The 14,898-nt window shown below is 40.5% G+C and overlaps 1 protein-coding gene across 6 annotated transcripts in view; it reads right to left on the bottom strand.

The window, feature by feature from the left end:
- Positions 1-14,898, bottom strand: part of PRR16 (proline rich 16) — a 156,792-nt gene that overhangs the window by 103,419 nt on the left and 38,475 nt on the right. Inside the window, exon 1 of one of the 6 annotated variants that reach the window (XM_090131080.1) lies at positions 2,489-2,556. The exons of the other annotated variants lie outside the window; for them this stretch is intronic. Within the exon in view, the coding sequence (XP_089987206.1) occupies positions 2,489-2,503 (15 nt within the window). The 5' untranslated portion in view covers positions 2,504-2,556. Of the gene's footprint in view, positions 1-2,488; positions 2,557-14,898 lie in introns of those variants that run through there. 6 annotated transcript variants of the gene reach the window in all.

Genomic DNA, 14,898 nt, shown 5'->3' on the forward strand with positions numbered 1-14,898 from the left:
AAAGAGTGAGTCTGTGTTTGGTATTCATGAGTTTTATTTCTGCTAACCACTTTCCAATTATGCTCATCACCTATTTACTGGCAGTGACCAATCTGAAAGTGCAATCTAGATGGATATAAACAGCAGTCAGTTAACACAGTATTGCATTACACGCTCTAAATCTTCTGCAAGTGATATTTGCCCAGTTAAGAAACACCTAAATCATCAACTTCCTTGTTTCTGAAAAGTACGACATCTGCTAGAGCATCTGTTCATACCAGGGCTCTAGTAGCTAAGCCTGTGCAAGCTGAGAAGGTTCTCAAAGCAATGTTTGCATGTTGCTTATCTATTTTTCCTGGGTATTGAATCAGTTTTCTTATTGAAAATGAATTTTTTTAAGGTGAAATAATTAAGTTCATGATTAAGAAAGTAGAGGTGGAATGGGATTACTGTAGTCTTATACATGCTTTTCCAGCCCTTTATATTTTACCTGGACATGCTAGCTTTGTTACAACTTCACTAGATTCTGAGTTGAACAGGGGAGTGGAGTCATCAGATGGGATAGGACAAAGCAGAATGCTTTTATGCTCAAAGAGGAAAGATTTAGATTAGATGTCAGGGGGAAGTTATTTACTGCAAGAGTGGTGAGGTGCTGGGACAGCTGCCCAGAGAGGTTGTGGATCCATCCCTGGAGGTGTTCAAGGCCAGGTTGGATGGGGCCACAGGCAGACTGGTCGAGTACCAGATATAGAGGTTGGTGGTCCTGCCTGTTGCAGAGGGGTTGGAGCTTCATGATCCTTGGGGTCCCTTCCAACCCAGGCCATTCTACAATTCAATAATTCTATAATCTTGTTTAGGTCTCCACAAAAAAAGAAGAACTGTCTAATGACTTCACTCGGGCCCTGCTCAGTCAACTTATTTTTATTTCTTGAAACAACAACATATAGGTAAGTATTTCATATAATAGAAGTCTCTATTGAAATACAGAGAGTAGTACAGGCAAAAGTATTTAAAAATCATATTGTTTAGGCATGTAAGTGAATGTTGGTCCTAATGCTGATCCACAGCAAAACTCATGAACAATCAGATAGAGACAAAAATGCAACTCTACACCACATAAGAAAATTCAAAGACGTTTTTACAGACACCTGAAGAAACTGAGATCCTGAGGTACTATGAAGTCACATAACATCAGCAGAACAGAAGCAATCCACAGTTTTGCCTTTTATGACTTCATAAGGTGGTATATAAACCACTCAAATGCCTACCACCAGTTCATAATTTATATTAAACAACTTCCTACTTACCCATAACTAGTGAATATATTACTAGCTTTAGTCAAAATGTCCCACTATATATTCTCTAAATCTTTTAGTCTATTATATCAAACCATTTCTTAGGCTTTGCTGGCTGTGACTGATGCTCTTCAAATTTCAGTCATTAAGTTTCTAGTTTTATGAGTATAGAAAACTGCTCAAAGTACATGAAAAAGATAAGCTCACAGCTTTTTCATAAATCCATTTGATTTTAAGAATTTAGTTGTTTTTATTAACTGCACAAGGAACTTAAATCTTAATATTGAAAATGTCTAAAAATTGCCTTTAAAGGCCATGTATACTAGTGCAAGTTAAGCATTCTCAAATAACTCAAAGACTACCTCAAACTGTATCATTCAGTGCAAACAACATTTTAAATATCTTTTGAATTATGCATATGTAAGAGATGATGAGAGCAAGTATCAGCATTTAGATTTTTTCCCAAACAGCACCTATAATCAGATTAATAAAGCTGATATATTACCTAACTTAGCCGTGTGCTCTGGCAATTACAGGAGCATATGCTATATTTACATAGTTTACATTTAAATTCATTTAAACTATGTGATTTAGCACTTTGCTTCTATAAGGTTCCAGGGATTACAAACATCAACATAAATAAAGTTAAACTTCCACACAGCCTTTCCCTCACTTTGTTTTGCTTAGCTACTGCAGCAGTCTGAGATTATCTTAATAAGTGTTTGCTAATTATTTATCATTCCTTTAATTAATTTAAAAGGTCTATGTATTGCAAAAGAGAATATGATTAAATTTCTTAATAGATCATGTGCAGGTACTTAATGATTATGAAATACTAAACAGACAATTAAGCTATGGTTTTGTTTGTTTGTTTGTTTGTTTTCAATTTGATTACAGACAACATCCTTTCAGTCATTCTGTAACTTTTCTCCATGGACAGAAGGACTATATTTTAGCAGAATTTCTCTAAGTAAAATCTATCTGCAGACTACTAACATGATGGTTCACCTGTCAACATCCTTCTGAAGTTCTAAGGCTTGAACAGCAGCCTTCAAGCTGCCCCCTAGATGAATCTCACAAGCCAGCGTTAAAAATCATCCCTATATGATCATTAGTGTAATATATATGATCATCAGAGAAATATGCATTTTGGACATAAACATCTTATTAGCAAGAGATGCAGCTTCGATAAAGCATTATGGAAATGTATTCACCTTGTTTAGAAGCATGCTGTCGAGGCCTACTGGACACAAACTTCCTTGGTTCCTCCTGGAGCCTTGTCCAGTCTGGAGGTAGAATCCAAAGATATAATTTAACCAGATTTTTCTGCCTAATTGTCACATAATTTTTTTTATACAATGACATAAAAGCTGGACTCTCTTGTAGTGACTTTGGAGGCCTCACCTACAACTGGATGCACTGCATAGGAGCTCCTAATTGCCAGGAAAAATTGCCAAATGCTCACTGCAACTGGGGCTCCCAGTGACCGTGGATCTGCATAACGGTGAAGCATGGAGGACAACTGGTAATGTATCTTAATCACTGTCGCTGTCCTTGTGCAGTAATGGCTAGGTGCACTGCCTTGCTCTGTATTACTCTTGCTGTATCATTTCATTTATTATCTCACTGCTTTCAAGTTAAGTAAAGATGCTTTAACCCCGTGTCTGTGAGCTCTGTGCTGACCCCATCCACCGCCAACACCAACAAGCATTGTCAGGGACTCTAAAATACAAAAATTGATGAGGCAGCTTCTGTTAATTCATACTTATGATATCAGTTTGTGCCAATTGCTTTAATCAGGATCACCAACAAAAAGAGCATTGGAGTTCCAAAATACAACTATATTTCACTTTCCAAATGAAACATTTTCATAAACAGTAATAAAACAATGTGATATGAAAGCACATAGTACAACACTCTCCTCTGAAACTGAGTATAGATGGTCCACATGAAATGCTACTGCATTAATATGTATAATAAATAATTTTAGGATACAGTGATCTTCTTTTAATTGTAAGAGATAACAGGCATGGAAATTACATGAAAATAACTCAGTTGAAGCATTTTCCAATTTACAGAAAATAATTTTATCTTTTACTACAGTAAAAGAGCAAACAATTACAACAACACAACAATTGCACACACAAAAAAAAAACAGTTCTTGATTTAAGTACAGTAAGTTTAAAAATATGGAAATGAGTCTCTTAAAGCAATGCTTCCTACTAATATCTACAGAAACTATAACAGCAGAATGCACAATAATACTACTTGGTTGAGCAAATTGTCAACTACAAAACACTAGTTTTCAACACAAACATCACTCTTAGCTATAAATTTTCACCAGCAATTAAAAAGAGCCTACATGCCAAACTCGTAAAAATCTGCTCCAGGAGAGGTGACTGTTTCACAGCTGCTATGACTGCAGTCCATCTTTCATCATCCCAAATAGATGGAAGTCAGAAGGAGCCAAATACCAAATAAATAGTGGGTGTGGTAGAACAGTGCAGCCAACGTTGGCAATGTGCCCCATTGTCTTCAAAGTGGTATCGGGCCTGGTATTATCATGTTGCAAGAGAAAAGTTATCTTCTTCTCTGTTCTGACTCTGGAAGTTTGAGTGAAGTTTGAGTCTTCAGCTTCGTCAGTCATGACATAGCAGTCAAAGTTGATGGTTTGAGTGGTTCCAGGAAACACAGAAGGATCACCACTTTCCTGTTGAGGCACTGGCACAGCCTTCCAGAGAAGCTGTGAATGTCCCATCCCTGGAAGTGCTCAAGGTCAGACTGGATGGGGCTCTGGGCAGCCTCATCTAGTGGGTGGCAACTCTGTCTGCAGCACAGGGATTGAAAATACATGATCTTTATGGTCCTTGTCAACCTAAGCCATTCTGATTCTATGACTCCTATCCCAGAAGACAGTGCACTTTACCTGCTGAGAGCTGCATCTGAAACTTTTCATTTAATGGGGAATTCACGTCAGCACTCCATGGACTGTAGTTCTGATACGAGCTTATAATAGTGACACCATATCTTATTACCAGTAATGATGCAATCAAGAGAATTGTTACTTTCAGCTTGTAGTGATACGATAGGTCCTGACAGACCTGTATATGATGTTCTTTCCGTTCTTTGTGAGCAGTCATATAATGCACCTAGTACATACTTTGTAATATTCCTATGTTGCCACCACAATTTCTAACATATTGAAGATTGTATTTAGCTCTATACGCAATTCTCTGATCATAATCCACCAATTCATACAGATGAGCTGATTGAGACACTCCATGGTCAAAAGCTATGCATGGCCAACCAGAAAATGGATTTATTCAAAATAGAGCCTCTCTCCCTTTATTATACAAACAGCACTTCCTTTTCCCTATTATTTGAGACACACTGACCTCAGAGTTGACTCCTGTGACCCCATGATGCTTATCCATTTCTAAGCGAGGCTCGTGTCTATTACTTTGGTCCTCTTTATGGGCCTACTACTGAGGTGATCAGTCTTTTCTAAGGTTGATTTTCTCAGACCATTTGAGACCAGGAAGACCCTTCTGGGATCAGTTTGATGCCTTTGTTAGAGGTGAGTTTATGAATATGTATGTATATACATATGCATATGCATATGCATATGCATATACATATACTTAGTATGTCCTAGTATTGATAAACTTATTAAATTTAATAAGTATAACCTATCATAAATGTACATGTCATAGCATTGATAAGTTTGTAATTCACAGTAAGTTTATTTACTGCAACAGGATTATTGATAAGGTTTTTGAACCTATAAATATCAATATTTTCAACTACTTTAGAACTGAGTATTACACTCTCCTGAACACCAAAAGACTTCAGAGACTGTTATGGAAATGGTGATCTTGAGAATTTATGTTATATTTAAAATACATGATTTTCACTATTATATTTTTTCTTAACAAATAGAAATGCACTGCTGGTAAATGACATCCGGCTTTTATTTGAATCCATTGCTCTGAGCAGTTGAAAAGTAAATATTCAGTACACCACTAGGAAAGATTTCGTTTCAGCAACAGCTTAGATATGAAGCCTGAACTAGTGGATGGTGAAAACCAGCAGAACCTTGAGGTGTATGCACAGGAGGATGGCCAGAACATCAACTCCTACAAAAGGATGCTTCTATTCAGCACTTACTAGAATATACCTAATACTTTGCCCATTTGGGGGATTCTTAATGTGAAAGAAACATAAACAAACAAGAGCAGGCTCATCAGAGAGCCTTGAGGTGACTGGGGCTGGAGTAATTGACATGGATCTGCTGGGCCTGGTGAAGAGGCATCACTGGGAGAACTATGAGCATCCCCCAGAGCTTCTGCAGGGCTGCTTTGAAGCTGAAGCCAGGACCTTCTCTGCAGGGCACAGCCAGAGGGATGGAGCTGGCACAGGGAAGCCTTTCCCCTGAAGCAGAGATGAGCAGACAATGTGCAGGTTCCTTCCTTCCTGCACATCCAGGTCCAACCTCAGGGCTGGCCCTGTCAACATCAGCTCTGGGCACCAAGCCTCTCCCTAGCTGCATTCCACAGGAGTTATCCTACAGAAGGCAGCCAGACTGGTCACCAGTTCAAGCACTTGGACACATGCAAAGGCTGCAGCAGTGAGAGGCAGCACACAGAGTTACCTTAGCCTTAGCAGCTCTGAAAAACTTGGAAGAGCCCAGGAAGAGCTTACCCTGGCAAGCCTACCATATCACCACTATGAGACACTTGACTTAATGATGGCCCAATAGTAAAAACCTATATTTCTGCTTTCACTTTTACAAGAAGTTACAATGTTTATAGCACTACCTCTCTAAATTGCATTGTGCTCGCCATGCTTGCAGTATTTTATATGATACTTTGCTCTCAGACAAAGGCTTTTCAGACAAACAGAAGAGGAAAGTTCTGTCCTTAAAACACCTCAAACACTTTAAGATACCCCCAGAGTCCTCAGTTTATGACACAAATAATAGAAATTGAAAAACTGCATTGTTCAGCAGCTAGTTACACAGGTCAATTACAGTAATAACAAAACAGTCATACTAAAAAATTGCATCCCAGTGACCAGCTGCAGCAGAAGCTGCTGCATAACAGGAGTGCACAGAAATAACTCTATCCTGTAATAATTTCACTTCTTTAGTCAACAAAATAAATAGGAGCCATTCATTTTCACAGGCATATAAAATCTGAATGTTTTATCCAAATCCTGATTTTTTTTTTCATTTGCTTGTCATCTTCACTTTCACATGCGGTAAATCACACCATGCAATAACTGTCCTAATCTGTTTTACCTGATCCTATTAAGTCTGTTAATGTTTTCTCTTTGAAAAGCAGCCTAAAATCAGACACAGCGTTCCAAAGGAATAATTTTTAACATATTCTTTTCATATGGTAGTTTCAACCCACCTCTTAATGCATCTAAGAATTCTACATGCATTTTCAGCTCCTGTTGCTGTGTGTAGTTAATGCTCAGGTCAAGCTGTGATGTTTTCATTGTGGGAAAGTGTTGCTGCAAAGTACCGCAATTAAAACAATGGTATTATAGAATCACAGAATCACAGAATCATAGAAATGGCCAGGGTTGAAAAGGACCACAGTGCTCACCTAGTTTCAACCCCCTGCTATGTGCAGGACTGCCATCCACAACCTCCTTGGGCACCTGTTCCAGTGCATCACCACCCTCTATGTGAAAATCATCACAGAGAACAATCCATGCCCAGATGTGGAGATGAACACATGCTTGTATTTTACCCATTTTATAAAACCTTGTCACTGTGGCATTGAAATAACACTCCAGTATACTAAAGTATAGTATAGTAGAGTATCACCTCTGAAAACAAAATTCCACAGATTTTAAATTAAAAAGAAAACAAAGAACAAACAAACAAACAAAAAATGACAATGCTGGTAGGAGGGCATAAAACTCTTTCAGATTTTGAACATCTATGACTACACAGATATTTGTTTGGGCTGAAGATTTCTCTTCTTCTCTTCACCTGAGGACTTATAGCTATTAGTCTCTCTGCTACCTCAGAAGTCTCTGCACTGCACTCCTCTTTACAACACAATCTGCCAGCATCAATACAGACCCAACTATATCCCATTTCTCTCTCCAAATCAGCACTGCTTACTTACACCTCAGGTTACGCCTAGTATACCACAACATGCTCCATTCTTTGAAAAAAGAAAAAAAAAGTTCTTACAATTGTATTGACTGCAATGCTTAAGACATATTACATAAGTGCTGAGACAATTTATAGAAAGCCTTTGTGGATGAGTGGAAGATAAAAAGAACATAAACCTGAGGGGAGCTCTAAAAAAGGACTGATCTATTTTAAGTAATTCACTAAAAATATCTTCAGAATGGCTGCTGTCTACATGAAAGTCATCAAGTATTCAAAAGAACAGAATACAGTAGTTAGAAAGGAAATATACAGTCATTTGAATTATGATTTCCTCTGGTATGATGTTAAATAATTATCAAATAAACATCAGCACAACATTTTGCCTTTTTTATGTATTTTTTTAAACATCAGCTTTCAAAGCTTATGACTTTTTACAAGGTATCTTCCCTAACCTTCCACTTTTAACACTTGCTTTCATCCTTCTGGAACTCAGGTTTTTTAAAGGTCACAACTCCCTTTTATCAAATATAAATAGAACTATTATACTTTGCACAGCAAAAAGATACGGGAGCTAGCACTGGTGTGCTGGTAATCCTCAAAATATTTCACTTTTAAATACATTCCTTTGTATCTAGCTTAAACACAGACAGGTTGACAGTGACCTCCTGCCTTTCAGCTAAACTGAGATCAGTACTTTACAAATTCTGTCACTCTGTCATGGTTTTGGTTTTTTTTTATTTGATTTTCAATATTCCACATCAAAACATCATGTACTGGAATTAAAGTGTTAATGCTCTAACTCTACGTACCTATCCCTATACATTACGGAAGTCACGGGATCTGACCCTTCCGGGGGGACGGTCTCTTACTGCCTGGCAGTGGGTGCTGGAGGGTGCTTTCCTAGCTGTTCCAAGCTTTTTCAGGTTTGACTCGGTCTCGGGAACTCTCTCTCATATCTTGTTTGATTTATTAGTCTCAATTCCAATTAGATTGTATTATATTGTATTATTTTGCATTCCGATATCATAGTTAGTAAAATAAGTTTACCTCCATAGTTTGTTGCCGCTGTTTTTTTCCTTTTCCCCCTACCTTCCCATTTTGTGGGCCCAGGCGGGGGGTGGGGAAGGCAGGGGCCTACTGCCCCCTGTCACGGGCATTAACTGATCTAGTTAATTCCGTGACAGATTTTTGGTGGAGAATGCGGGCAGCAACTCACATCAACAGCACCAGCCAGATACGCCTCTGCACTATTGGCAGCATCGGACAGATACCAGGACCAACAGAGAAGCCCCTTAGTTTATGAATTGATTCTTATGCTCCAAAGCTATGAACAACAGCTACCCCCAACTCGCGCCGCCATCGCCGCCATCTCACAAATGACGGAGCAACTGAATGAAATGCGAAAGCAAATGTCTTCACTGATGAATCGTGACAAACCTGTAGAAGTATCAGAAATGCTTGATGAAGATCAGAATAGTCAAAAGAGTCTACTGAAGGAGATGAAGGAGATGATGGAACAAGTGTGGATCCAACTAACTAAAGACGATGAACCCTCCTTCTCAGGTGCAAAATCAAAAATCTCAGCTGTTAGAGGCAAACGCTCTCCAGCTCCAGGAAGGAATCCTACATCGCGACTTGCCTTGTGGCGTTACTTACGTGACCATGGAGAAGACATGAGGAAGTGGCACGACCAAGCTACTCATGTACTACGAGCACGGGTGAGAGAATTACAAAGCAGATCAACCGCCAGTGCAGTTGCTCCGGTTACCACAGGTAATGAATAGAGGGGCCCTGCCCTCAGTCAGGGGGGGGAAAGGGATAATAGAGTTTATTGGACTGTGTGGATCCGATGGCCTGGCACATCAGAACCACTGAAATATAAGGCATTGGTGGATACCGGTGCACAGTGCACTCTGATGCCCTCAACTTATGAAGGGACAGAATCAATCCATATTTCTGGAGTGACTGGGGGCTCTCAAGAATTGACTGTGTTGGAGGCCGAGATAAGCCTCACTGGTAGGAACTGGCAAAAGCACCCTATTGTGACTGGTCCAGGGGCTCCATGTATACTTGGTATTGATTACCTCAGAAGGGGGCATTTCAAGGATCCTAAGGGGTATCGATGGGCCTTTGGAATAGCTGCTGTAGACACAAACAACATTAAGCAGCTGTCTGTTTTGCCTGGCCTGTCAGAAGATCCGTCTGTTGTGGGACTGCTACAGGTAAAAGAGCAACAGGTACCAATTGCTACAAAAACAGTGCACAGACGGCAGTACCGTACCAACAGGGATTCCTTGCTCCCCATTCATAAGTTGATTCGTCAACTAGAGAGTCAGGGAGTGATCAGCAAAACTCACTCGCCTTTTAATAGTCCCATATGGCCAGTGCGTAAAGCCAGCGGAGAATGGAGGCTGACGGTGGACTATCGTGGCCTGAATGAGGTCACACCCCCACTGAGTGCTGCTGTGCCGGACATGTTAGAACTCCAGTATGAACTGGAATCAAAAGCAGCCAAATGGTATGCCACCACTGACATTGCTAATGCCTTTTTCTCCATTCCTTTGGCCAAAGAATGTAGGCCACAGTTTGCTTTCACCTGGAGGGGTGTTCAGTATACTTGGAACCGTTTGCCCCAGGGGTGGAAACACAGCCCAACCATTTGCCACGGGTTGATCCAAACTGCATTAGAACAGGGCAGTGCTCCTGAGCACTTGCAGTACATTGATGATATCGTTGTGTGGGGCGATACAGCAGAAGAAGTCTTCACAAAAGGGGAGCGAATAATCCAGATTCTTCTGCGTGCTGGTTTTGCTGTTAAGCGGAGCAAAGTGAAAGGACCTGCTCAGGAGATTCAGTTCCTAGGTATAAAGTGGCAAGATGGCCGTCGTTACATCCCGACAGATGTGATCAACAAAATCACCGCTATGTCTCCACCCACTAGTAAGAAAGAGACACAATCTTTTTTAGGTGTAGTGGGCTTTTGGAGAATGCATGTTCCAAACTATAGCTTCATTGTAAGCCCCCTTTATCATGTGACGCGAATGAAGAATGAGTTTACATGGGGCCCTGAGCAGCAGCAGGCTTTTGAACAGATTAAACAGGAGATAGCCCGTGCCGTGGCCTTAGGGCCAGTACGGACAGGGCAGGATATAAAGAACATCCTCTACACTGCTGCTGGAGAGAAAGGTCCCACTTGGAGTTTGTGGCAAAGAGCCTCAGGAGAGACCCGAGGCCGACCCCTGGGATTCTGGAGTCGGGCCTACAAGGGATCGGAAGAGGGCTACACTCCAACTGAAAAGGAGATCTTAGCTGCTTATGAGGGGGTTCGGGCTGCTTCTGAAGTGGTCGGTACTGAAACACAGCTCCTTCTGGCACCTCGACTACCAGTGTTGAACTGGATGTTTAAAGGAAAGGTTCCCCCCACCCATCACGCAACTGATGCCACTTGGAGTAAGTGGATTGCGTTAATTACGCAACGAGCGCGGATGGGGAACCTCAGCCGTCCAGGAATCCTAGAGGTGATCATGGACTGGCCTGAAGGTAAAAAGTTTGGAACATCACCAGCAGAAGAAGTATCACGAGCTAAAGAGGCCCCACCATACAATGAATTACCAGAAAATGAAAGAAAGTATGCCCTGTTCACTGATGGATCATGTCGTATTGTGGGAAAGCATCGCAGATGGAAATCTGCTGTGTGGAGCCCCACACGACAAGTTGCAGAGGCCACTGAAGGGAAAGGAGAATCAAGCCAATTTGCAGAGGTAAAGGCTGTCCAACTGGCCTTGGATGTGGCTGAACGGGAGAGGTGGCCAATGCTTTATCTTTACACTGACTCATGGATGGTGGCAAATGCTTTGTGGGGGTGGTTACAGCAGTGGGAGCAAAATAACTGGCAAAGAAGGGGTAAACCTATTTGGGCTGCTGAACTGTGGAAAGACATTGCTGCCCGAATAAAGAATGTGGTTGTAAAGGTGCGCCATGTAGATGCTCATGTGCCCAAGAGTCGGGCTACTGAAGAACAGCAAAATAACCACCAGGTGGACCGAGCTGCCAAAATTGAGGTGGCTCAGATAGACCTGGACTGGCAGAACAAGGGTGAATTATTTCTAGCTCGGTGGGCTCATGAGACCTCGGGCCATCAGGGGAGAGATGCAACATATAAGTGGGCTAGAGACCGAGGGGTGGACTTAACTGGGGATGCAATTGCACAGGTTATTCATGACTGTGAAACATGCGCCATAATCAAACAAGCCAAGAAGATGAAACCACTCTGGGAGGAAGGGCGATGGCAAAAGTATAAATATGGGGAGGCATGGCAGGTTGATTATATCACCCTGCCACGATCCCGCAGTGGTAAGTGTTATGTGCTTACTATGGTAGAGGCGACCACTGGGTGGCTTGAAACATATGCAGTACCCCATGCTACCGCCCGAAACACCATCTTAGGTCTTGAGAAACAAGTCCTGTGGCGACATGGCACCCCAGAAAGAATTGAGTCAGATAATGGGACTCATTTCAAAAATTCTCTTGGAAATACTTGGGCCAAGGATCATGGCATTGTGTGGATTTACCATATTCCCTACCATGCACCAGCCTCTGGTAAAATCGAACGATACAATGGGTTGTTAAAAACAATGCTGAAAGCAATGGGTGGCGGAACATTTAAGCACTGGGAGAAGCATTTGGCAGAAGCCACCTGGTTAGTCAATACCAGAGGATCTATCAATCGTGATGGTCCTACCCAATCCAGCTCTCTACATACCGTAGAGGGAGATAAGGTCCCTGTTGTACATGTAAAGAGCATGTTGGGAAAAGCAGTTTGGGTTCTTCCAGCTTCTGGAAAGGGCAAACCTCTCCGCGGTACTGTTTTTGCCCAGGGACCTGGATCTACTTGGTGGGTAATGCAGGAAAATGGGGATGTTCAATGTGTACCACAAGGAAACTTGATGCTGGGGGAGCGCAGACAGTAATTCTATGTATATGTATATAGACGTGTGCGTGTGATGCATTTGTAATCATTTTGTTTGTTTGTATATGTATGTGTATATATATATATATATAAAGCATGATGTAGCGATGTAGAATAAGGGGTGGAATGTCATGGTTTTGGTTTTTTTTTATTTGATTTTCAATATTCCACATCAAAACATCATGTACTGGAATTAAAGTGTTAATGCTCTAACTCTACGTACCTATCCCTATACATTACGGAAGTCACGGGATCTGACCCTTCCGGGGGGACGGTCTCTTACTGCCTGGCAGTGGGTGCTGGAGGGTGCTTTCCTAGCTGTTCCAAGCTTTTTCAGGTTTGACTCGGTCTCGGGAACTCTCTCTCATATCTTGTTTGATTTATTAGTCTCAATTCCAATTAGATTGTATTATATTGTATTATTTTGCATTCCGATATCATAGTTAGTAAAATAAGTTTACCTCCATAGTTTGTTGCCGCTGTTTTTTTCCTTTTCCCCCTACCTTCCCATTTTGTGGGCCCAGGCGGGGGGTGGGGAAGGCAGGGGCCTACTGCCCCCTGTCACGGGCATTAACTGATCTAGTTAATTCCGTGACACACTCTTAACTGTTGACTTTTCTTCTGTTTTGTTGTTGTTGTTTGTTTGTTTTTGTCGTCGTTTTTTAAATGAAAAGCAAGTGACAGAGCAAGCACTTTATTCACTCTTCTTAGACACTTGCATAAATGTGCGTGACAGAAATGCACTGACTGATTCAACTCTGAGACCCTCAAGGTTTTCAGTCATGCAGAACATTCTAAAACAACCACTCAACAGGTGTCAGTATCTTGAACATCACATGCTGTGTGATATGCTTTCTTTTTTCGTGATGAGTTTTAGGTGTTTATGTTCTGCACAGTAAACTCAGTTATATGCTTCAATGTAACTATTAACAAAGTATTTTTACAAGTTCCACTATAACAAAAACCTGAAAAAAACAAGCTTTGGAAATACAATGATTTCAGGCAGAACTTAGTGCCTCACACATAAGTGTGCACATGCGATTGTATGATACTAGTAGATTTTACCTGAATGAGTTTCATATAGATGATTTTATACAAATGTAAAATTTATCAATTACTTTGATAAAACATTTAGGCAGGCCAAGAGTTTCTGTAACTATTTTGTTTGTGTAATGTCTTTGAGCGAGTCTTATAAATATGTACCAATTAATCTGTAGATCAATACCATGTCTACTTATGGGGAGTTACGATATAAACTAGATATTCCATAGACTTTACATGGACAATTCTTTTCACTGGGGCTTTATGATTATTTTGTCATAATAAATGCAATTCATACTTTGCAGTGTTGAGAGTAAACATGGAAAAATAATCAACAACATAACTTGAGAACTCTGATGTTAGTAAATAAGGAAATTGCTCTGTAGTTTATAGTTGTAAGTACATCTGTGCTTGGTTGTATAACTGCAGAGCTACCGTGAGTGTCACCGCTGCTGTCCTAGATACGAACAGATGTATCTGTAAATCGATAGAAACTTCCTCACCCTTCAATTGAGCACATAAAACACAAGACATTAGTGTAAGAAAGAGCATTATTTTGAGATATGAAATTATATAGTGTTTCATATCCTTAAGAAATCAAGAAAAGGTGTGAAATATATATTAATATTCCTCTAAATTGACACTTGTTTGACAAAAGTGTCACTTAAAGGCTAAATTGAGTAGCTTCTGTTGTAGGAATTATTTTACTAAATCAAAATCAAAACAATATAGTGGGTGAAGCAGCTCATATAAATCCTTACTATGCTTTTTTAGGCTTGCCTGACATGACCCACTTTCTGTTCCTAAATCAATTTCATGCTCAAGCTGTGGCACGGGTAATCCATTCAGATATCATCTACATAGACAAAAGGTATAAAGGGAACCACTTGGGAAAAGATGAGTTGTCAAATGCAAATTTAAACTAAGATAAGTGATTTAAGACCCATGGGAAATCAGATTACAAACAAGAAGGTCATTAACAAAAAGAGTATCTGCTGAACACAAAGAATAAGTAAGGACTGCAAAATACTGTGCAAGTTTGTTTTCAATTCCTTTATCTTCTGCTGCTAAGAGGAATAATGCTCACAACACAAAATTTCACTAGAAGGTAAACTAACACCCAGGAAGATCAATGAACTGGACGGAACTGCACCATGGAGAAGGTAGGTCTGTCCATGCACAAAAATTTCCATTCATTTTCTTTTGTCACAAGGCACAAGTCTGGAACAAGCACCATCTGGCCATGCATTGTGTAGCACACTCCCACCAGCTGCATCATTTTGACTGTTTTAATCTCAGTAAGATGTGCTTTAGTACAGTACAGAGAACATAAGGTATAGTTCTTTTGTATCAAACATTGCAGTAGCATGCTTAAATCAGCATTGTCAAAGAGATTCATCCCATACAGCTGCTACACTTCTGCTGGATGTCGCAGAAGGCACACAGAAGGCTCAAAACTAAGTCCATGAAATGGAGCAGCA

This window comes from Phasianus colchicus, chromosome Z (assembly GCF_987193195.1).
Source record: "Phasianus colchicus chromosome Z, bPhaCol1.hap1.1, whole genome shotgun sequence".
Taxonomy (NCBI): Eukaryota; Metazoa; Chordata; class Aves; order Galliformes; family Phasianidae; genus Phasianus; species Phasianus colchicus.